This window comes from Colletotrichum scovillei, assembly GCF_011075155.1.
Source record: "Colletotrichum scovillei strain TJNH1 chromosome Unknown Contig00001, whole genome shotgun sequence".
In the NCBI taxonomy this organism is placed as follows: domain Eukaryota; kingdom Fungi; phylum Ascomycota; class Sordariomycetes; order Glomerellales; family Glomerellaceae; genus Colletotrichum; species Colletotrichum scovillei.
In genome coordinates, this window is record NW_023336259.1 from 1816898 (window position 1) to 1839385 (window position 22488).

General features: G+C 53.8%; 5 protein-coding genes across 5 annotated transcripts; all 5 read right to left on the reverse strand.

The window, feature by feature from the left end:
* Nucleotides 1-395: 395 nt before the first annotated feature.
* HER10_EVM0005954 (3-dehydroquinate dehydratase) lies at nucleotides 396-4661 on the reverse strand. The gene has a single exon (XM_035475555.1). It carries the CDS (start codon nucleotides 3237-3239, stop codon nucleotides 963-965), a length of 2277 nt encoding a protein of 758 aa, XP_035338398.1. The 5' UTR covers nucleotides 3240-4661; the 3' UTR covers nucleotides 396-962.
* Nucleotides 4662-8816: 4155 nt separating this feature from the next.
* On the reverse strand, nucleotides 8817-11357 carry HER10_EVM0007422 (major facilitator superfamily transporter). The gene is made up of 4 exons (XM_035476978.1): nucleotides 10727-11357; nucleotides 10243-10661; nucleotides 10021-10176; nucleotides 8817-9968 (listed from the first exon to the last, which is right to left on the reverse strand). The coding sequence occupies exons 1-4, from the start codon at nucleotides 11013-11015 to the stop codon at nucleotides 9015-9017; spliced, it is 1818 nt and encodes a 605-aa protein (XP_035338557.1). The 5' UTR covers nucleotides 11016-11357; the 3' UTR covers nucleotides 8817-9014.
* A 1504-nt stretch (nucleotides 11358-12861) lies between these two features.
* On the reverse strand, nucleotides 12862-14207 carry HER10_EVM0008876 (uncharacterized protein). Its single transcript, XM_035478384.1, has 2 exons — nucleotides 13648-14207; nucleotides 12862-13577 (listed from the first exon to the last, which is right to left on the reverse strand). Exons 1-2 carry the CDS (start codon nucleotides 13831-13833, stop codon nucleotides 13125-13127), a joined length of 639 nt encoding a protein of 212 aa, XP_035338694.1. The 5' UTR covers nucleotides 13834-14207; the 3' UTR covers nucleotides 12862-13124.
* A 308-nt stretch (nucleotides 14208-14515) lies between these two features.
* HER10_EVM0005307 (capsular associated protein) lies at nucleotides 14516-17223 on the reverse strand. Its single transcript, XM_035474929.1, has one exon. It carries the CDS (start codon nucleotides 16751-16753, stop codon nucleotides 14816-14818), a length of 1938 nt encoding a protein of 645 aa, XP_035338335.1. The 5' UTR covers nucleotides 16754-17223; the 3' UTR covers nucleotides 14516-14815.
* Nucleotides 17224-18442: 1219 nt separating this feature from the next.
* On the reverse strand, nucleotides 18443-20441 carry HER10_EVM0012149 (F-box domain-containing protein). The gene has a single exon (XM_035481550.1). It carries the CDS (start codon nucleotides 19855-19857, stop codon nucleotides 18877-18879), a length of 981 nt encoding a protein of 326 aa, XP_035338977.1. The 5' UTR covers nucleotides 19858-20441; the 3' UTR covers nucleotides 18443-18876.
* Between the last annotated feature and the right edge of the window lie 2047 nt (nucleotides 20442-22488).

A 22488-nucleotide genomic window follows, 5' to 3' on the forward strand; every position in this document is an offset into this window, starting at 1 on the left:
GTAGCCGCGATTCCGTCGACGTATCTTTGCAAAGTAGGGGCAAAGGCCTGGATCATTCCGAGCTTAGAGGTGGAGGAGCGTCAGGAACGGGCATGCCAAAAGCGATAATGAAAGGGGTGTTCAGTAGAAGATTTCACATGAGAAGATTACTTGTCTTGACCGTAACGAATTGCATTAGTCCATACGCAGAAAAGTGACAGTCCTCTCTAGAGAACTGCCAATGGTCGTTGTCTACATGACATTGTCATAGACACGACTGTGTCTCGATAATCCCACGGTTTAGACCGAAAACGAGACAAAGAAGAGGCGGCACCTTCGAAAGCGGAAAACACGCCTCGTTGATGCTCGTCCTTACCCGTGAGCTACCTTATATGTAGAACTAAATCTTGTAAATGCCCCCCTACAAACCATCTCATCTCTCTTCTGACCAGCACATTGCTCTTCCAAACAAACGCCATTCATGCAATTGGCCATCCCCTTGCCCGATGAGTCGTCCACTCAATTAGGCCCTTCTCTGTACCATTTCCGCGTCCACACTTCCGCTTTGCACAGCTCCTCGGAGACCTGGCATCGGAAATGACTTTGTGGGTCTCAAGCTCCAGTTTCCAGGCCCCGAGCCGACATGGAAATGCAGCATCGGGCCTGGCTCGATCGCTCCCTCCGTTCTCCGCACTGGGGGTGACAGCCGATGGTCTGTCTTGGCTATCGTGGGGAAGTCCACAGGCCTTGGCCTGTGGCCTAGCTACCTGGGATCTGGAGCTTGGCCAAAGGTGCATATTGCTTCTTGTGGCCCGGCATAGGCCATGGTTGACATAGAATTGCGGTATTGGCACATACAAACTATTGCCATGGTCCAGTTAAAAGCTCCTCCAGTCCGACAGAACAAGGAGACGCAGATAAAGCCGGCCTCTTAGACACCCGAAGGACTGGCGAAGCTCAAATGCTGATCCTCTATACACGACTCAGAACATGCCCCTGCCACTTGCCAGTCTGACAAAACTGTAGGGCACATTCTGACCGACCAGCAGCCTCAGAGTCTCGACGGTGGTAAAGGCGGCCGTATCAGCAACACCGTACGCCGAAAATCCCGCCTGCTGAGCAATCAGGCCCGGGTCGCCGCCTTTTCTTGCACCTGCGTTGTCGGCGAGATCGAGGAAGACTTTTTTGAAGTTTGTGCTTCCTCGCACATTGGCGCCAAAGACACGCACCAGCATACCGACGAGGTTGCTCTTGTCTGCCCCAAGCGCCGAAACAAATAAAAAGGGAGCTGCATCGTCGCTCACAGATTGTGCTTTCTTGAGGCTCTCCAGACTGTTGAACGGCTCAATGACGGGTCCGTCACGAGCCAGAGCTGGCGGTGTTCGAAAGCCAACGGTATATATCTTTGCCATACGAAGTGCTTTCAGGGCGTACATAACTGATGCAGCATCTTCTCCAGATGACGCCAGCACAACAGCAGTTCGGCCGAAGTAGGCAGAAGGCGCCATATCTCTGGTCAGTGTGCTGATGATACCACGCCAGCTAGCGTTGTCCAAGATCAATGATGTATTGGGAGACAGGCCGGAGATGTGTGACCCCAAGTGGCCGAAAGAGTCATGGTGCCCATGGCGAGGGCTTGAGGGAATCGACGCTGGGGCAGAAGACGCCGAAGATGAGGAACCCGACTTGACTATGATTGTGTCCACAGTACCAATCAGGCGAGCTGCCTCAGTCAACTCCGCGCCCTTGCCGCCGTTGAGCGAAGCAAAGAACGGGCTGGCCTTGAGGAGGCTACTCCACGACACTGGCGGGCTGAGGTAGGCACCACCAAAGTTCTTTTGATTACACCAAGCCTCCATGCTTGAAAAGTTGTTTGGCAAGCGCTCTACAACGGCAAAGTAATGCGGCAGGCCCAGTTCATTGAAGCACTTCTCATAGAATGGTGCTTGCGGAGTTGAACTTCGGAAAGCCGGTGTTGTGATGCCATATATGCTCTTCTTGGGAAGCTGTCCAAGCAGTGCCAAAGCCGCGTTAATCTCCGACGCGCTCATTTGACCTGGGGCTGCGACTATCGGCAATAAGGGATGAGTGATAGGGGTGAACACCTTGTTCAGAGTACGTGAGAACTGGCCAGTTTCTCCCATGTTAACTCCAGAGAATGGCGGGGAATCCGGATAATCTGCTCGCATTTTCGAGCGGAAGTACTCCAACTCGAAGTTTTCGTTGTGGTCGTTGATGATGGCAATCATCTTGATGATATCGGCGTACTTGCTTGATTCAACGTACACCTGCTCGGCTTGGGACGAGGGCCATTTGAAGGTACCAGAGAAGTCGTGAAACGCAGACATGATACGACTGCTTCCCTTCTGTTCCCAAAGCTTCTTTCGAATGGCTTCCGGGAGCCAGAGTTCCACGTCGATATACTCAACTCCCCATTGGATTGCTCGGTAGAGATATTCATAGTAAATATCGGGGTTCTCCATAGGGAAACGACCATTTTCTCTCGTACACCTAGTGGTGAAGATTATCGGGAGTTCTGTCCGCTGGCGCAGGAGCATCAGCTGTTGTCCGACATAGCTAAGGCTCGGGATGGCTGAATATGTGCCGTCGCCGAGGGGCTCCTTTAGAAGATCAACACGAATTTCCACTGCGTCGGCGCCGACGGTGAGGATGTCGATATTTGGCAACGCAGCACTGACGTCTGGAAATGTAGTAGAGATGAAGTACGTTCGCGGTTTTTGCATCAACGTCTCGTGGTGGCAGATCTGGCCCAGAGTGAAAGAGATGAATCTGGACAAGTCTCGACGAAAGAATGGTGCTTCGGTGTAGAGGAACTCGTAGTCGCACTGAGCTGAGAGAAACACATCTGGTGGCATCCCGAGGTTGACACAGTGGGCGTTGATCGCCACGACGAGCTCCTTGTTGCGGGAGGTGATGTCCTTTGCAGCAAGTTCTGCCGGAATGCCAACCACAAGCCCTTGGTCAGCTACGCTGACCTCCTGAAATGCAGAGCGGGTAGCGAATGGCTTCCCCAGAACATCTGCGAAGACGGACACAATCTTGTCCTGGCCGGCGCCGTACAAGATGACTACGATCCTCGTGTCTCCCCTTTGAGGAGCACTCCCGAACCTCGTGCCCGTGGTGATAGCAGGACTGGCGTTGCGGTCAACATCCATCTCGACGTCTTGGTTACCTGACCCAACCATGCTTCGAGGGCGCGCCGGTGTTGGTCCAACGCCGAGTTGATGTACTGATGCCATGGCAGCGCTTGAGGAGCCTTGAATGTCGAGCTGCGAGAAGCGAGCTGTCACTCCCGGGACAGTGTAGTGAGGTGTTGAATACGAAACAAAGCCACGATAAGCCGCTCCCTCCCCTTCTCCTCCTTCAGAACGACTGGGTTGACCGTAAGGAAGTATGGTGGCGGTGGTTAGTGATGTCGGATATGTCTAGCCAAAATCCCATGACAAGACGAAGCGGTGATCCAAGTAAGATTATGACAGTTCGAGGGACGAATGGAAGCAGACTCGAGGGGGCCACAGCGGGGGATGAAAGGTGTGCTGTGATAGAGAAGACAGAACAGGGCCGAGGTGCGTCAGGTGATCTGATGGTGTTAGATAGATATGCGGCCGGGAAGAGCAAGCCGGTGGGGGTCGTCGTGAGGCTGGTGCATACGACGTGCCCTTGAAATCGGGGGCGTGATATGCGCTCCGCAGGTTGCGATTGATAAGAGTAAGAGAAGCCCCGTCCGTGTGCGATTACAACTAGACGATGACGACGAGAAGAGAGCCCTATAGACCGGTTTGCCGGGGCCAGGTAGTTTCTTCCACCAATTCGCGAGTTGCTTTAGATGTATCCTAATGCAGAACTGAAAGCTCGCGATTCCCAGGGTGGGCTGGTTCGTCTACTTGAAGCGCAGGCGGCCTTGGGATGCGTGCCAACCGCAGGCGGCAGAAATCTCGATTGAAGCTCTGGTGATGGTGTTGCAGGGCCAGTCGCATGTGGCGCGCGAGTCGGACCGTGGGGAAGTTTTGTGACCACGCAGCCAAGAAACACGAGAGAGAGAGAAGCTCAATTCAGATGGGCGGCGTGAAAGCTGTCCTGACCGGGTAAGATGGCGTCTGTGTGGATGTTGTTGCAATAAGAGGAGTTGAGAACTTGAGACGAACCGGCCGATGGCACGGGAAGGACAGGGCCGCAAGGTGGTCAGTAGTCTGGCGTGGAGAAGGGATTATTTCGCCGACAGGGAAGCGCCGAGGCGGCGGCGCGGTAGCTTTCGGAGCAGAAGAACGTTGTGAGAGGAACAAAATGAACAAGGTTCTCCTTCATCCGTATGAGTTCCTTACGGTATGGTATGGAAGTTTGGGCTAGACCAAGAGGTTGGAGATCCCTGACCAGACCGGGACAATTGGTAGGAGCGATATTGCTGGGATGACGGGGTCTAGAGTGTGAATAGACTCGTTGTGGACTTTGAACGGCAAAGCCGGCGAAGTTGAATCGCAATGGACAATCCGCCGCTTGTCGTTGGTGGAGGAGACGGAAAGATTGATGGAAGTTGGGGAAGACGAATTGTTCCACCACAGACGCTGCGTTCCACCGAGTTGCTTGACAAGAGCCAGAAGGGGGCAGAGGGGCAAGCCGAAGAGCTTGGCATGGGGCAGACGGACTGGGACTGGGACTAGGAGTCTACCATGGGATGGGACTACACTAGGAGCTGGGGCCGGGGACTGGGAGAAGGATGAGAATGAGGAGGAGTAGAGCTCGACGTTGGCTGGTGGTTGTGGTTGTGGTGGTGGTGCTGCCGCCGCCGCAGGCTGCTGCTATTGCTGCTACGGCTTGGCTTTTCTGCCGTTTCTCAGATGCTCCTGCACGTCTCTGGAGTCTTGCCAGGGGTGTTGGTCCCAAGGCAGACGTTTGCTCTTTGCTGACTGGATGCTTGGGGCCGCAGGAAGGAAAGCTTGGGTCCCGGTGGTTGATGAACGAAAGAAGCAAAGTCTTGGTTGTGCCGATGTTCCTGACTTGAGGCGAGGCGAGGCAAGCTAAGGTACGCACTCCCTGCCTGCGTTTAGATGGGATAATGAGACCGAGCTGGAAATGCTGGACTGGCCCTCGATGGGATTCAGTTGCAGTTGCAGGCCGGCTAGAACACCGTTCAGCGATGATCCTGTTTCAAGACAAGGCTCGATAGGTCTCTGTATCTGCATCTGGCAGTTAACTACGTAGGGGACAGATCCCTTGCCCTTTGTTGGTGGTATTGTTGTTACTGTTTGTTACTGCTGAGGGTGTGGACAGGAGGGAGCCGCCTCAACGCTTGAGACCTTGTCAGAGGAAAGCTACGTTGCTTTTCAGAGCTGCGAGGTACCTAAAGGTCGTCTACGATGAAGAGATATTTGGCACAAGCACGCGAGGTGAAGAGGAAGTTGGAGACGTGCGGGACCCGAGAACTCCCTCCTGGCCCTGGGGACCTGTAATGGCGACTCGTGCATACCAAAATGGTGGGGTAAATGGGGAAAGCATGGGGGAGTGCCATCCCCTGTGGGTTCCTCGAGACTCTGACAAGTCGAGGTAACTGCTTGTCAGTGGTTGTAGTTCCCCCTGAAGAGCAATTCTGGCTGGGGAGAGTTGGGGAGAGTTTAGCAAGGGGAAGGGGGAGGGGGGATCCCCCCCGAGCTGTCTGGTCGTCGCCGCAAAGATTTGCCGCATTTTCCCTATTTCCGGGATTTGGACGTCAGAGATTCTCCGCCAATCACACGATGCTCCGTCCACGCCATTCGGGGCGACTTGGCACCGTTAGTGTGCCGCTGGGAGGGAAGGAAAACCTCCTATGTGCATGGTTCAAGGATTCCACACACACCTACCTCTCACCTCTCACCATCAAAGTCTCTGTCTCTACGGAGTACGGATTACACTACTGTGAAGGTAAAGACGAGCATCACCTCATATCAACCCTCAAACAACAGATGTGCATCAGACTACCCGCCAATAATCATGTTTGACCGGCTTGGCTCACCAGTCACAACCTGTACATGAGCATAGGTACAGCGCTACCTTGGCTTCAACTCTAATGGCGCCCAGACTGTACTACCTATTCTCTTCAAGCCATCGGTCTCATTTACGACAAACCTACATGCCTTCTCGATGTGTGGTTGCAGCCGAGCGAAAGAGAGATCTTCCGCGGCCCATGTTGCTTACCGCACAAATGTCAAGCGTTCATGGCGCCTTTATCCCTTAGCCTGAAAGCGGTAGAGTTCACCTCTCCCGACTTGCATGGCCTTGGTATTACTTACTTGGAAGTTTTACTTTAAACATTTCGGCCAAAGTTGCCAAATCTGTCTCTCTTGAAACTAGTGGTATTTCACGACCGCCTGTCATAACTTCGTCTTAGATATTGTCCACCACCTGATGGATCATCAACTCATGAAACAATTGCTGGTCCCTGAGGAGAAGTCACGCTGATGATGGTGACGAGTCAAACAAACCCCATCTCGGGCCTGTTCCGGTCTCTATTCAGCGTTGTCTTCAAACGAACGACTTGTGCCTCTGACGGAGATCGCTCCTTCTGGGGAAGCAAATTGTGGGAACGCAATCGGCAAATATTTGATTGGGCCCCGCCGTCGTCAATACGATGTTCTCGGGATCGCCAGCCGTTGACTACACCTCCTGTCACCACCGCTGTGATGTTGTTGGGCACTGTTCTGGAAGCTCACAAGCCTGCTGCAGATGGCTAAAGACGGACGGGAACCCTTCATTCCCTTGGCATGATCCGTACGCATAGACTAGACCAGGCCAGACCAGACAAACCCATCTGAGAAGAACGGTTCAGCTCCGGGAAGCCACAGCCGCTCCGGGGCGCAAGACCGGTCCCCGCATCATAGAGCAGTCTCCAGAACCATCCTCCGTCTACCGCGTCTTCGGTCCTACAACCACTGTAACCGGCATAGCCGCTGCTGCAGATGCCAATGTGCGCTCGGAGAAAAAAAAAACACTTTTAGCACAAGCTTATCTGCCCGTCCAACAATCACACGTTGGCCGGTTTGGCAAAGGTATTGACTCCGAGAGGTCCAGGACGACCCAAAAGGTGGAACCTGGCAAACTCCCCGTGGCCCCCCTCATTCATCTCACTCATTAGCAAAGTTTCCTTCAAATTGATTCCATCGCTTCGAAACTCGAAGGTCACATCATCCAGGTGGGCTTACAATATCGTGTCTCGACGACAATTCGTGGATATGAGTGAATCGACTTCCGGCTCCCGCTAGCGTGGGACCACGAGGCCCCCGTCGTCGCCTTGTTCCGAGCATCTCCAAGTCCCTGACACGGAGCCAAGGTTTTTGAGGCTTAGATCCAATTCTCGAGGGTTTCAACTCATCAACTTCTCGTCAGCCTCGACCCTTTTCTCCTCTCTTGGCAATCAATCGGAAGCACATCGCGATCCAACGCGGCCAACAAACTATGGTATATTTATTGGTGCAGAATCATCTTTCGCCAGGTTCACAATCGGTGACGGGCTTCGTTGGTGGAGAAACATAGATACGGTGCCAAGGTGGAGCATCTCCCTCGAGATATGTAGGCCAAGACTCCCAGCACGAAAAGAACATAAGAAGCGAGGCAGATCAGTTCATCTGGCCGTTTTCGATTTCTATGACAGACAACTACCGACGCCAAGGACAGAGCCGGCCCGGATATGCGGGTTTCGTAACTTTTTATGAACTGCATTACAAAGCTTCAGAAGTTCGGAATCGAGATGCCACGAGATTGCGGGCCAGAAAGCTACCCGGACACGACCTTGAGATCAAACCACACCAGTCTATGTGACGCCATCTTTGCAGGGCGATATTAAGATGCTTCGGAAGGAGAGAGACACTTCTCTTGGCAACATAGTGGTGAAAGCCACGGCAGCGACACACGGACAGCCCTTCCAGCACGACGAATATCTAATACCCATTCGACTGTCAGCATTCAGACCAGTCATTTTCCGTTGTCAACAAATCGACAATATTCACCTTACATATTAGTAATGCCAGTCTTTGGCCTGGACTCCTGCGACCAGGGCTGAGGGATCGTAAGAGTTACGGCGTGTTGTCTTCCGACTTACACGTGGAACCAGCCCAACACAACCGCCCAATATTCGGACACGTTGGCATCTGGGCGTTCAATTATGTCGGGCCCCTCGCATTGATCAGCAATTTGGGTCCCTTCGTGCTCATCGGGGAGAATTGACCGCCTAATGTGGAGTGCTTCCTCGTTCAAGCCATGCACCACCCACAACACTATGCGTGTTGAAGGCATCACGGCCCGGGTCCGAGACGGGCAAATCCGTTCTCGTGTCAGCACATATAGCCAAACGGGCCAGGTGGAGTAATCGCCATGCCGCCTCTGATGTCTGAAATCTGTGAACGACAGGCAAAGACTCAACAGTGATTCAGCGGCCCAAGTGAACTTGATGAGTCCTGAATGAATGTGACATGTGCCAACCTATATCTTACATCGCTAGACTGCCCTCGATCTTAAATTGCGCCTCCTGGCGGTAAAACTCCGTACCCTTCAATGAAGTAGACAGCCCGATGCTACCTGTGGCCGGGTACGTTATATCATCATCAGCCAATGCTGTACTTCATCTGGCGTGAACTCTTGTGCGTGAAGCTTGCAAGACCGGCTTAATATCTTCCAATAATGCCTCATTTGCTCTCGTACCCCTCGTCTAGGCAGACCGTAGTCGAAACTGCCAGTGACGCCAATGTTAGCAAGACGGCACAGACGCAGAGAGTCATATGTGTCACTGGGATTGAGGGTAGACGAATAATGCTTTGTGTTATTGTATAAACATCTCGCCTCTCCTATATCTTCAGACTAATATACATGTCAACTTCATGTTGAAGAACACCAAAGATCTTGGTGGAAACAATTATATCCAAAATGCCGTGCGACATGGCAGTGCCTATATGTATAATTCAACATCAAACGCTCAAAGCATCACTCACCGCACCCCATGCGATATGCTGCAGCCGGGCCTTCCGGAATAGGACATTCCCATCCGTCCACTACGCCTCCCCGACGCCCTCGTTCTCCATCACCGTAGCCCTCGCCTCAGTCTCGTCGTCGACTTCCTTCCCGCCAACAGGACTCCTCCATCCCGTACTTGCCTGACACAGAATCGCAACGACCGCCAACGCCGCCGCAGCCCGCCACGTGCCCCTCGACGCAGCAGCGTAGCGGTCCACCGCGATCCCGTGCTCGGCAGGACTCAACCCGCCGTTGAACACGAGCGCGGGACTCCCAATGAGCTTCGTAATAAGCTCCTCCCGCCCCTCCGCCAGCCGCTCGCCGCCATCCAGCTCCGTGAAGCTGGCGACGAGACCCGAGCGCAGGAGGCGGTAAAACACGCCGCCACCGATGGCGGTCCCGAAACTGCCGCCGAACCCGCGGAACGTGCCGAGCAGCGACGTTGAGATGAAGTGCTCCTCCGGGCGGCTGAGGTGCAGCAGGTGCGCGAGGGTGTAGTTGAGCGTCGCGCCCGTGGCGAGGCCGTTGAGCACGACGGCCAGGATAAAGACGCCGAACGGCGAGGTCTCGGTGGCGACGAGCGAGAGGCCGAACATGGTGGCCGCGAAGCACGTCAGGCTGACGACGGAGGGCGACCAGAAGGCGCCGTTGCGGCGGACGTGCAGCCAGCCGACGATGAGGCCGCCGGAGCCGAAGCCGATGTTGGTGGGGATGAGGATGGAGCCCGCGATGGCGGGGGCGTAGCCGCGGACGGCGAGGACGAAGATGGGGCTGTAGTAGAGCAGGGTCCAGCGGATTGACATGAAGAGGAGCTGGGCGGTGCAGGAGAGCAGGACGCCCCTTGAGGAGAGGACGGAGATTGGGATGATGGGGTCCGTGACGAGTTTGAATTCGATGAGAATGAAGACCAGGAGGGAAACGGCCGAGAGAAGGAGGGATAAGGGGTTGATGTCGCCCGAGAGGCCGTATAGGAAGAGCACAATGGTTAATACCTGTGGAGTGTCAGCTATAAGCACGACTAGACTGTAGAGGCCAGATACTTACCAGCATAAAAGCACCTGCGTAGTCGATTTGAGCCAGCTTTTGGAGTACCGACTTGCCTCTGGCCTTGTGGTCGGAGCTGAAGCCATTCGGAATGCTCAAGAAAGCACCAATGCCGGCCAGGAGTCCCAGAGGTGTTTGGACACCGAACAGAGCTCTCTATATAAATATATTAGCCTACAGCCCTTCCCTCGCCAAAGACGGTCACGAGAACAGTAAACTTACCCATCCAATGACGGGCAACAATGCGCCGTACACGACAGCGCCAAACGACAAACCAATCGTGAAGCCCGCATTCACCAGCCCGACAAACACGCCCCTGCTCTTCTTCCCCACCAGCTCGAGCACCAGGATGACGGAGAGCGTCATGATGCCCGCGCCTCCCATACCCGTCAAGATTCTGCCGGCGATGAAGACCCAGAAGGAGGGTGCCTGCGAGGTTACGACGCCGCCGAGGCCGAAGAAACCGCCCAGCCAGAGCACGAGGATGCGGGGCGAGAAGATGGTGGCCAGGCGGCCGAACAGGGGCGCCAGGGAGGCCATGCTGATGAGGTAGGAGCTTGTGAACCACATTGCGTGCGAGTATGCGTTGAGGTCTTCGGCGACGACGGACTGCGTCATTGTCATGCCGGATGTATTTGATGCTGTGCAAGGGAGTTTAGTCTACTACCTTCACGATGCTATTCGAGACATGTAAGATTCAACCCACCTTGGAGGAAGATGAGAACCCAGGTACTCAGCATCAAGACGCCAGCACGCGTCTTGCTAATAGACTGCTTAGGCCCATCATCGTCGTTGTCGTCGTCTGAGTCTCGATCTCGGCGGCTCCCGGCCGGCGATCCATTACGGAGGGTCCGAGAAGACGTCTCCGAGTTGAGTAGTGTCGTCGTCTCGGTGGCATCGGGGAACGAAGAGGTCCCGGTCCTTTCGGCGTCAGCTTCAGAGGCGACATGTTGTTGCCGGTTGCGGAGACTCGACGGCTCTTCTACCGCCGCCATGTTTGATCGTCAACGGCCAAAATGCCTCAAGGTCTTTGTCGGACACACGCTGCGTTCGGAGCCGGTGTCGTTGCCATTCAGCCCTTTTCCTCGCGCGTCAACTTAATCCTCAAGGTTTGCTTTTGCCGAGACTTTTTGTGAGTTGATGTTTGGTGTTGAAGGAACAACGAGATGAACATGAACAATGCAAGGAAATACTGAAAAGCATCAAACTGCCTCTCTTTCTCTGTCACCCTGTTCTCCGAGGCGGATTTTGGTCCTAGTCTGACCTTGAGACACTGTCACATGAGCAAGTGAGTGCATGTGAGAGATACTAGAGGGAGTTGAGTAGTAGCGTCCGTCATGTCAAGTTGTTGAGGTTGCTTTTACTCTACCTGGCAGCAGCAAGCTTGGTAATCGAGCTCCGAGCTTCGCTCCCCCCACCTTTTCCCCAGGGCATTGCTCGATTCAGTTGCTTGCTCTTACTGCCAGAAAAACGTCACAGTTGGGCGGTTCGGCGACGCAGCTTAGCAGAGCGACAGGGTCCCACCCGGGCTGCAGCCAACTCTGCCCCGCTTTTGCCGGCTAACGGCTCGCGCTTCGCTCCCGGCCTCTCCAACCTCCTCTATTCGCCGATAATACCAGCCTCCGTCAACATTGATATACAACTGCAGGTTGTGACTTGATAAGGAATATTGTATCAGTTAGATAGAGTAAACATACGAGACCGCCTTCAGTTATCGCGTGTATTGTAAGCCGGTTTTTTTTTTGCGACATTTTTCCTCACTGTCTCCGTCCTGGATGTGATGTCCATATAGGCCCATCTCCGGCCTATTCGTCCGATATTTCTCTCCTTCGGGTCATATAAGGAGAACAAACCGATACCGACATCGGCACCTTGGAGCTGTAGTAAATTCGGTTTTCTATCTCTCAGTATGTGCAATTTGAACGAACTCGGGGAATCATGTCATGCGGCTGCGGTACATGCACAGCCGAGATGCTCCGGGAAAATGTGATCGATGCCAACTTATATAGCTCAAAATACTCTAAGGTAGTTGGAACAGTCCTTCTGTGAAGTATGAGCAATAGCTTCTTATGAGAGCATCTTAGGTCGCGGGCGATCTGGAAAGAATTGAGGGGAATATGCGAATGGTTACTAACACGCTGTAGTCCCATGTGCCGCAGTTTACAGCTTTGCGAGGAATGATGCGAATAGCTTCTGAAAATGGACCTCTTATTAGACACCTTTCTTCTCTTTCTCACTCACATTCATAACACTATTCTTCCATGCCGCTTTAAGGCTTGAGATGGGACCAGATACAAAGTAGTTGGTAACATAGGAAGAGGTTGCTGGAAATCGCGAACCGAAGTAAGATTAGCAATACATAAAGCAAATGGAAATGACACCGCTTGATCGAATGCCAAATGCACTGCAACACATGAGCTCGGAAGATTATAGACATAGAGTAGATAATCAGTCAGGACTTCGATACTTTTCGACCACGAGGTTTTTTACTTCTTGTCATGACTTCAGGCGTCGATGCTGGCCATGTACTTCCCCCAGAGGATCATGCACGTGACTACACCATCGATGCTGTTGGGTTGGATATGAATGGCTTCCCTTTTGAGACCACTTAGACCTAGAGGCCTATGTAGCTTGAGCCAAAACATAAGTACATCTTGGAGGCCAGCCGCACTGATCACCTTCCGGATGAGGGTCACTGGATGGATCTTAATCGAACTACTTTCAAGGGCCTCGCAGCTTACGACCTCTTCGCTTTCACTTTGTCTTCAAGTTACGCATTGACTTGTCACCACTGGAAGTGGACTTTCTCAGTACAAGCTAGCCAAACCCAAGCGATAGACGCGGCAGAATAGTGTGATTCGCAAGCAAAATATAATTTCAAGGTTCAGGCAAGACTCAAAATGGCTCCGTCACACAAGGAAACACTGACTCGAATCTCATAGCAAGCTCATTCCCCAGGAAGGATATTGTGAAGTACAAGACAAAGACGAAGCCCCGTCCGCCGATAGCCAACCCGAACGCCGATACCAAATTCCAGCCCCCTAAACGCCTTGTTGAACGTCTCCTCATTCTCTCCCTTCCTCACATCAACATCTCATCAAACCTCAGAACAACCTCGTTGGGTATCCCGTGGGCATCATATCGAAAGGAGCCGGCATGCTCCACGATAGGCCGACCGCGATATGGTAGGCCATACTATTCATAGTGCTGCCGTGTTGGTTCCCGGAGGCGTCCTCGCCCTGTGCCTTGTGGGTAGCGAGCGACTGCTTCTTGTTCTTTGTAGAAGAGGGAGAACCATTCGCCTCCACGGAAGGTCTGCCCTCCGAGTTATGGTGGCTGCGCTGTGATCGCGAAAGGCGTCGGATCCGGAAGCGTGTCTTCAGAGATCGCTTCCGCGGGAGACACGCTCGAGAGAGGTACTCGTCGTCGTGACCGAGCAGTGGGCTAACCTCCAACTCTGATATCTCCACCGTGAACGCCTTCTCCTCTAGCAGCTTTTCATTCACATCAAAGCTTGTTGACCTCTGATTGTCTCCATTTTGAGGTGTATATGCCATCTATCAAATAGTTAGTTACTGGGTATACTGGGTTGGCGGGGGAAGAGAAGCAACTACTCCGTTCACTCACCTTCTGCGATTCAAAACCCCGAGAGTCCTTCCGAGACCTGGCAGGCAAGTCTTGTTTCGATAATGTCGCGGGGCTCGAAGAGATGACCTTGCTCGGTCGCCAGCGCGGCAAATCGTGATACCAAGCTGACCGGCGATGCCCGCCGACGATGTGCACCGGGGACTGAGGGAGTGTGCAAACGTGCATCTCAATTGCGACTTACCCTAGATCTCAGCGGAGTGTGTAAGATGTGAGGGTCGAGAAAGACGAAGGGGCGCATATGTACGTTGAATTATATACCTGCCCGTGTACCCGAATGAGAAGGGAGTAGTGAACGAGTGCACTTGTACAGACGACTACCTATCCCGCGGGTCCGGCGGCTTTCATCCATGCTTTCCACATCCCATAAAATACCAAGAAATTGAGAATGGCGAGGTGCCGGTCGCACTGGAAAGTTACACATCCATTGGATCTAACCTTCCCGGCATGCTCTCGCAGGCTCCGTGGATTCACGGACGGCCGACGGCCACCGCTGTTGCGCCGAACGCATCATCGCTCACCCAAGGTATGCTCAGCACTAAAGGAAAACCGAATCCCGGGAGAAGTCTACCTTGAACCTGTGGGTGCAGACTTTAAGCGCCTTCCCGCCTGCATTCGGCGCCCGGGGGGGGGGGGGGGGGTATACGAAAGTTTGGAGAGGGGGAAGGGAAACCCCCCATGTCCGCGTCTTCTCGCTGATTCGTGATAGTTGCGAAATAAGCTTCCTGCACACTGCACACTGCGAAAGAAGAATGGCATGTGGCAATCCCAACTTGACGAAAACGACACGGCGACAGCCGTCGGACCGGGAATCTGCTCCCAGCAAAGCAAATAGAGTCATGGACTCGGAAGATAAGCTTCAATAAGGAATCGTGGGATTGCGACTACGAGATAAGCCGGAGGTGACGAAAAAACTAGGTCTTGTATATACTTCACGCTCAATGCAATATGTTGTCTCCTCTTCTTCCCTCTTGGCGTACAAAGGCTAAACCTTGCCGCGAACTTTTTTCTTCTTCTCTACTCCCCATTCCTGAACGCCTTCGCCGTCGATTACTTCCCATGGTATATCCCAGAGTGTATATATGCGTGTACAGCAAACCATGCCAGAAAGAAAAATGCAGGAAAGGGAATACAACATCAACAAGACCTTTTACGGCAGGTCATCCACGTAACCTAGCGTATCCCGATGTTCGTCGCAGACTCTCGCAAACTCTAGCAAAAGCCTCCAGACGTACAACCGCATGTCCTCACGCCTGAGCACCTTGTCCGCCCATTCCTTTCCCTGCTCGGCGATCCACCGCGCCGCGTCGTCACCTTTGCTCTTCTTCCCAAGCACCTTGTGGACGCCCCATCCTTGAGACTCGTCATCGTCGCCATCCGTAAAGAAGTCCAAGACGCCGTAGAGGTCCTGGAAGGTATTGTCCAGCGGCACAAAGTGCATCCACGGCGTGAGCCGGTCGTCGTGCCACTCGGCGTACACCGTCGCCTTGAGCGGCACGCTCGTCGATAGCATAAACGCCCTGAACCGCCCACTGAAGCTATACCCGTCCGCGTCGGGCAGGAACTTGCTCTCAAACTGCTCGGCCATGGGCGTGCCGTTGACGACGGACAAGTGCGGCGCCAGCCAGTCGCACTCTTCCTCCCCCCCGCGCCGGTCGTGTGCACTGGGCCCGCACAGGAGCTGCGTGAACCCGGCGTCCGCGAACCGGGAAAGAAACGCGCCGAGCCGCTTGTCGCGGCGGCGCTTGGTGTCGTAGCGATCTAGGGGAGGCATGTCAAACGTCATGGCCCGGACGTCGTTGGCTTCCATGCCGCGTACCGTCGTCCCATTAAGCATCTCCACAAGCCGCTGGCGGTGGAAGTGCATCCAGTTATCCGACTTTGCGAGACCGCCTGAGCCGGCGCCGCGCCAGACAAGGCGGTCGCGCTTCTCCGGCCACGCGGGCCCGCGGACGTTGCCGCCGGTGTAGGACGGGTCGTCGGAGAGGTACATGGCGCCCGGGATGAGGATGTCCGAGTTGACGCGGAGTTTCGAGCCTCCGAAGAGGGGGATAAGGTCCCTCGTGGTGTTGACGTTGAGCGGCTCGACAAAGGTCCCGTGGAGCGAGCGGAGGTGTGGCTGCACACACGGGTCCATGGAGCTCGTGAAGTTCTGGACGTAGCCTTGGCGAGCAAAGGGCGCCGTCCACGAGTATGGCAAGGTTGGCGGGAGGGAAAGGTCTGTCGCAGCGGGTACGTTCTTGGCTGGGGTATTTGCAGGGCAGGCCTCTCGAACGAGATCCCAATACTTGCGACGGTCGCCGCTGGTCCACTTCGCAGAAGAAGCAGACTTGCCCTGCGTCGCATCTACACCAGCCAAGCTCTGGAACACACTCGTAGCCTTGTTCTTCGTGGGCATAGCCCTCTTCTTCTCCTCCTTTGCCACATACTTCTCCATATCCTTACGCGGCACCAAGATCCGGGGCTCTTGCATGTAGTTAATGGGCATGTCCACGTCTGGCAGGTGTTGCGCAAACTCGGCCACCAGAGCCGTCCATAGCTCGAGCCATGGCTCCTTTCCTTCCGTGTTCCCCTGTCCAGTCGCCGTCCCGTTTCGTACCCTCACAATATGGTCACCGGCGTTGGCTTGCTTCGTGATAGTCTTGGGCTCGAGGGCCCAAAACGGCCTGAGATCGTCGTAGATCCGGTCAAAGAAGTCTTCGACAACAATCGCATCGGTGTCCATGGCGCTGCGGAACCATTCCTGGAATCCCGGCGGCGGATGTCTGCCCCTTCGCTCTCGATAGCGTTGAGCCGCTTTATGAAGCGTGCGGCTTCGTTTCCGAAGCACCGCCGCTTGTTTCGTTCGCGCGTCGTGAATCAGCCAGTCGATCGGGTTCGCGTCGGCGTTGCTGGCGTTGAATGGGTATTCGAAGTAGTCTGTCGCGGCGCCGTCGGTGAACTTGATCCGGGAAGCGTTGCTGCTGATCGTGTCGCGATACATGTAGGTGCTCGTCAAAATGAGAGTCAGAATGAAGACGGCCAGCACGCCCTTTAGCAACGGCTTGGCCGAGCTGGGCGGCGGCGGACGGTTGGCCCTCCATGCCATTGCGACAACCCGATTTTTTTGCACTCTCAAGTATACGCAGAAAGGATCAGATCATTGGTGTTGTCTTTCGCACAACAGACGGCCCATTCTGAAGATCGAAGGTCAGCTCGCCTACAAATTCTTGAAGAACATCGACCCGCAACTCGTTCAAGAAAAAGTGAGATGCTTCTTTGCCGTACGGATTGTATTCGTAAATAGAATACGCGGCTCCGGTGCCCCTTTCCCATCGAAGCAGCCAGACTGGATGACACCCCCCGGTTCACTGACGTGGGGAACATTGTGCTTGGTGGGGGAAATTGCACCGAACCACTTTAACTGAGCCCAGCCGGGACGATGTGAGCCTTAGCTGAATGAAGTTTGAGAACCAGCCATGACGAAGATGCAGGACGGTTAGTAAATACGCTCTTGAGGCGTTGTCTCGCGACGTTGAATGTCACCTAGTTGGGAAGACGAATAAAACGCCGAGGAAACTTTCTAGGTTCAAAGGCACGGATCTGCGACCCCGCTGGTCCGCAAATCATCACTACGGGCAGGTTCACCAAGCTGGCTTGGCACGGCCCCGTTGCAATACCGTCATCCCAAGGCACTGAACACAAGCCGTGATCCCATCAACTACTAGATGGTGTCAATACGTGGATATGTACTTTCCCAAGAGGTAATGACAAATTACATATCTATCCGACTCTATTTCACTCATATCTTCCTATGCATACTTTAGAAACAAAGTAAAAGTTGGAGTAAGCCTAGAGACGGATGTAGTGACGCCTTCTAGCAGTTGATGGGATAGTATGTCTTCAGAACTACGTAACGGCCTTCAGAAATACGCCACAGCGGTATCCAACTTCAAGATCTGGATTTCTAACAACAAATGGCCTGATGCCCCTAAACAACCGATGCACCACGGGCGGCCTTCTACAGCAGACTGGCGTTGAGACTGTTTGTGGCGTATTCTATGTCTCCCGTGTGAGATGGCCCCTTCAACGGCATCATCAGAAAATCCCTATGGAACGACGGGCTTGAAATGATAATCCAAGAAACTACAGAGCTGACTATGTGGCTCACTTCCCGCCTTATTTCTCGTCGCCGGCATGCTTAATGAGGATAAATGACAGAATCCTTTTCTCCGTTCTATGTGCGATGATACCCTCAGGATACAGAAACAAAGTTCTCAATGTTCTGAAAGGCCGAGACCCACGGCTCCTATATTCGATGACCTACTGCGACTGTCAAAATTATACAAGAAAAAACTCCGACTAAACCTTGTGTGTGGCCGTCTGTTAGATAAAAAGAAATAAGCAGCTGTATAAGACCAACATCTTGAAATGCGCCTCAAACCCTATGTCCCTCTATATCAGATGCCCAGCAGATAACAGTATCCCATTGTCCAATCACTTTCTATTAAAATCTCGCACACCAATTCGAAGCACGCGACTCAGGTCCCCTTCCCTCGGCCGCTGCCCGAAGTCCATCAACAATGACGCTGCCCATCTGCACAGATACGGATCCCTCCCTCTTCTCGGCATGACACGGGATGGCCTATTTTCAGGGTCCACAATCTATCCGTGTCGAACATTACGTCATTCCAGTGGGTTCAGTGCAACTCAAACATCGACTCTTTTGTTACCAACGACGTTCACGTGGCACTTGGCTATGAGCAAGTGAATAGTGAGGCTATTTGAAGCAATTCTAGTCGCTTGAAAGTAGTGGGTGAGCATGAATATGGACGTGCTCATGGTATAGTCGTATTTCTTTTATCTCGTCTTTTCTAGCTGTAGTCTTGTGCGCGCAGCTGTAGTCGATAATCATGTGGAACCATGCCCCCCTCGCGCTATGCTGTCTTTCTCATCTATCCATGCTTCGTAGATGGTAATCTAAAGCTAGATGCCGCAATGTGTCTTGCCTCCCTTCCTCCTCTTCCAGACATCGTGTGACCAAACCCAACGCCTTTCTCGTCTAATGATACAGATAACCCTCTCGCCCGATGCTTTCCTTTGTTTTGCTGTCTCAACTCCATGTCACATAACTAAGCGGACCCGTAGGTGCCGTAGCGTGCTTGATCATGCCAAATTCCAATCGCGATGCTTAAGAAACAAAAAATTCGCAAGCTAGTTCAGATACGCCTCTCAGTTGTGCGATTTGACGGGCTTCGCGGCATGCCGACCACAGCGGTGGGGGTTCTTGGGAGACTTGATGTAGCAAGTGTCTGCAGCTTCTGCAGAAGGCAGAGGGCCGTACTTTTGAGTAACGGTGCAGTACTCCAGGTTGGGTCCCATCCATTCTTTGAGATGACGATGCAGCTCGCAGCGGGAGATTCCACACTTGCGGCAGTACACCTGACCTTTGACGCGCATGCGCTCGAGATCGTGAGCGTGCTCCTTGAAAGCCTCCGGAGGAGGTGCGGCGGAGTCGCTGTAAATGAGGGGACCGGCGAACCTCCATGCCCATTCCAAGTCGTTGGGACCGTTGCGCCGAGACGTGAGAGGCACCGGACCATGCATGCGTCGATGGATATCGTAGAAGTGGCTGTTGGTCAGGCCGAAACAGGTGCTGTCGATGGGGTCGAGGTGGTCGAAGATGGCGTAGTGTAGCTCGGCGGGGAGGTCGAAGATGTCCATGCGAGCCGAAGGACGATGGATGCGCGCCGGCGGCTCGTAGTCCATGACTGAGTAGGAACGGCGCGGGGGCGGCAAGGGAGGTCGGCGGACCTGGGGCGGTTGAGGAGCGTGCTTCATATCCTGCATTGGAAGCTCAGATTGTTCTGGAACAGAGGCAATGGCATGTCTCTCTATAGCTTCGTGTTGGGTTGGAGGAGGTGCGGGATACGCGGAGGCCGCAGCTTGAGGCGCGGGGCTGCCCTGAGCTGATGCCACGGGGGAGTCGGTGATGGACCAGCCGCGACGGGGAGTGCGCCAGCCGGCACGCTTCTTGCTGAGCTCATCGATCATGACCTGACGTTCCTCCCGGGTCATCATCTTGTTTTCCTGACGAGAGGCGAGGTTGGTTGCGAGTAAGAGACGGGCAACAGAGGCGACGTGGTCGGCAGAGTCTTGAGACTGCTGAGGTTGACCATTCTGCGCGAGGCCTGAGGGAAGTACTTCAACCATCGTGAAGAGGGGGGTACTTGTGTAACGGCGTTGTGTTGTCCTGGAAGGTTTGTCGTCGGTGGCCCGAGCTGGGCTATTATCCGACGATGTGTGTGGTGTGAAAGCGAGCGAGCGGGGTTAGAGGCGGCCAACCAAGTTGAAAGCTTGGTGTCTCGTGAGATGGATGAGGGGGTTTCCTTTCCGTTGATGCGGTTGAGGATCACCTATCAATGGAGAGGGGAAACGATGTCGTCGAGGAGGAGGGTAGTAGTTGTCTCGTCGTATTCAGGCTGAGAGGAAGGAGGATCAATAGTCTTCGGCTCACTTATGATTTGCGAGTCGAGTGAGTTTTGTTTTCAGGTAATAGCAATGTTTTGGATGGGAGGGCCAGTGTTGGATGGCGGTGGTCGTTGTTGCGAATGGGAATGCCTCAATAGCAAGTTCATGAGGCGAAAATAGGGTCTTTGATCAAGGGCCCAGGGGAGGAGTTCGTTAGATATATAAGGGTACGTCAACGGCAAAAGCAAAGAAGTGACAGGAGCCCGATGAGGTAGTGTCTAGTGCAGATCGGTCGAGGTGCTTCTCTTTTTGATGAGGAAGAGAAGAGACGGGAAGACAAGGAAGAAGGGAAAAAAGGGTCTGAGGGTGTGCGTAGACTAAGTGGTGTGATGGAGCCAGCACCGGACGGGAAAGGCGATGTTTGCCCGTCGCGACGTCCAGACCGACGGAGCCAACTAAGTCGCAGGTACAAGCTCCAAAGAAGGAGGATAGGTATGTCGGCCGATGGCAGGCCAGATTAGCGGGCTGTTATTTTGGGGTCCTTCGTACACTACAGTGTACGCTACCTTTGCCTGGATTGGAGAGCCATACGCCATAGCGGCCAAGTCACGCACCTCCAACTGTCTACGATTCTCCCAGCACAGCGCCTTTTCTCTGTCCATCTCTATCCAGTCAGAGCCAGTGTCTCCCCTGATAACCTAGCGGATAGTGCGATGGATGAAGGTAGGAACGCTAGGTATTCCCGGGCTGCTAGGTGGTGGAATAAGTGAAGCGTGGGAGGGGTTGCTGGTCCCTTGGTCTCTTTCGTCTGTACGTTTTCTGTCCTCGATGGCTTCCCATTGGTTCCGGGAGGGAACATGGCAGAAACAAAAACGGGGAAATTCGGTCATTGGTATCCTCGCGCGAATCATGAAATGCCATGGAACTCGCCCATCTCGCTTCCAGCAACTCTTTGGGAACCACAGAAACTAAAAGGTAATCTGGGATATCTCGCAGATTTCAAACACAAAACACTGGAGATCAACTGGAAGGACCGAAAGCCAACCTCCCAGCGTGCCCCGGCTACAGGTGAAAGAGAGAGGCTTTCTTAGGCGCTGAAGGGGTCTTTGCCTGCGAACGCAACGGTCTCTTGCAAGCGCCATCCCAAAGTACCCGGTACCCGAGCCCGGCTACTTTCGTCATAAGGCAACAGTAGCGCCGTTCAGGGTACCGCAGATGAGGGAGCCACTGACTGAAGGAGGAAGGCATCTAAGGTAAGGCGTTCCACCGTCGTCACTTCCGACAGACACAACGCTCGGCAGCTCGGAAAAGCGAGAGAGTGTTGCGAATCACCTCACCATCTGCCTACATCCTATCCCTACTTATGACCGAAAGAAACCAACTGACAGCAACCCTCGATCACCCCTCGTTTCTCCCCGCTTGGCGCTTCCGTGTCTTGGTCTTGATTGACCTACCAGAGCCTCCATGCATGAAGCATCCAAGGGAACAACGACGAGGGCACGAGGGTTGGCGCAGGATGCTACTCGTTGATAGGCCGTGTTCCAGCCCTCGAGGATTCTGGAATTGGCCAGACGTTGACAGCACGCATAGGAACCGGTCAACTAACTACTTCAAGGCATGCTCTCAACGATTGCAACTGGCGGCCATTTATGAAGGAACTTCCGCAACCCCGAATCAGTGCTACAAGTCGTAGACTGATCCCTCGTTCACACGTCAACCCATGCGAGATAATCATGGCGAAAGACATCCATCAGTCGAGAATGATGAATCTTCCAAGCCGATTGAACTTGGATCATGAACTTTCTACAGCCGCCAAGGGGCCTCCTTCGCATGGCCAGCAAGGCTGCCGCTCCCGCTGTAACTCACCGGCAGCTTGCACACCGGGAATCAATGGTCCCATGACCACCCAGCATCGGCCGAGTGAGGCTGCTGTTAGGCTGCCAGTCGCACGGCACTGGTACAGTAGTCTGTGATCTATCAGATCAGGACAACGAATATGCGACTGGTTGTCATCCTAGCTCGCCCGTCTGCCCGTCTCTATCTGTGCGTCCGTATCCGTAGGTATATACCCTTCTGAGGTCTTTCTAGACTCGGCCGTTGTTACATCAATCCTACTCAGCCAGACCGCCATCGAGAAAGGAAACAGAAGCCAAAAGCAGGGTATCCGTCCTTCTCTCAGGGATCGACGTCGTCATGGCTGCTGCATTCGCTGCACCACCCGCAGGTGTCCCCCAAGATTTGTGGGGTTCATCAAAAGAGCGGTGGCGAAATGGTACATGATTGCAGCGTAAAGGGACTTCGAACATCATGCATAGTGGTTGGACATTCATCTCCTGATTGTCTCCGCATCTCAGTGCTCACTCACTTTATCTG

Excerpts from the sequence above, each read along its gene's own strand:
- HER10_EVM0012149 (XM_035481550.1), bottom strand. The coding sequence starts at position 19,857 with ATGGTTGAAGTACTTCCCTCAGGCCTCGCGCAGAATGGTCAACCTCAG.
- HER10_EVM0007422 (XM_035476978.1), bottom strand. The coding sequence starts at position 11,015 with ATGGCGGCGGTAGAAGAGCCGTCGAGTCTCCGCAACCGGCAACAACAT. Across the intron at positions 10,177-10,242 it reads TGTTGCCCGTCATTGGATGG|AGAGCTCTGTTCGGTGTCCA; the intron begins GTAAGTTTACTG and ends ATATTTATATAG. Across the intron at positions 9,969-10,020 it reads ACGCAGGTGCTTTTATGCTG|GTATTAACCATTGTGCTCTT; the intron begins GTAAGTATCTGG and ends GACACTCCACAG.
- HER10_EVM0005954 (XM_035475555.1), bottom strand. The coding sequence starts at position 3,239 with ATGGCATCAGTACATCAACTCGGCGTTGGACCAACACCGGCGCGCCCT.
- HER10_EVM0005307 (XM_035474929.1), bottom strand. The coding sequence starts at position 16,753 with ATGGCATGGAGGGCCAACCGTCCGCCGCCGCCCAGCTCGGCCAAGCCG.
- HER10_EVM0008876 (XM_035478384.1), bottom strand. The coding sequence starts at position 13,833 with ATGCACGTTTGCACACTCCCTCAGTCCCCGGTGCACATCGTCGGCGGG. Across the intron at positions 13,578-13,647 it reads GGGGTTTTGAATCGCAGAAG|ATGGCATATACACCTCAAAA; the intron begins GTGAGTGAACGG and ends ACTATTTGATAG.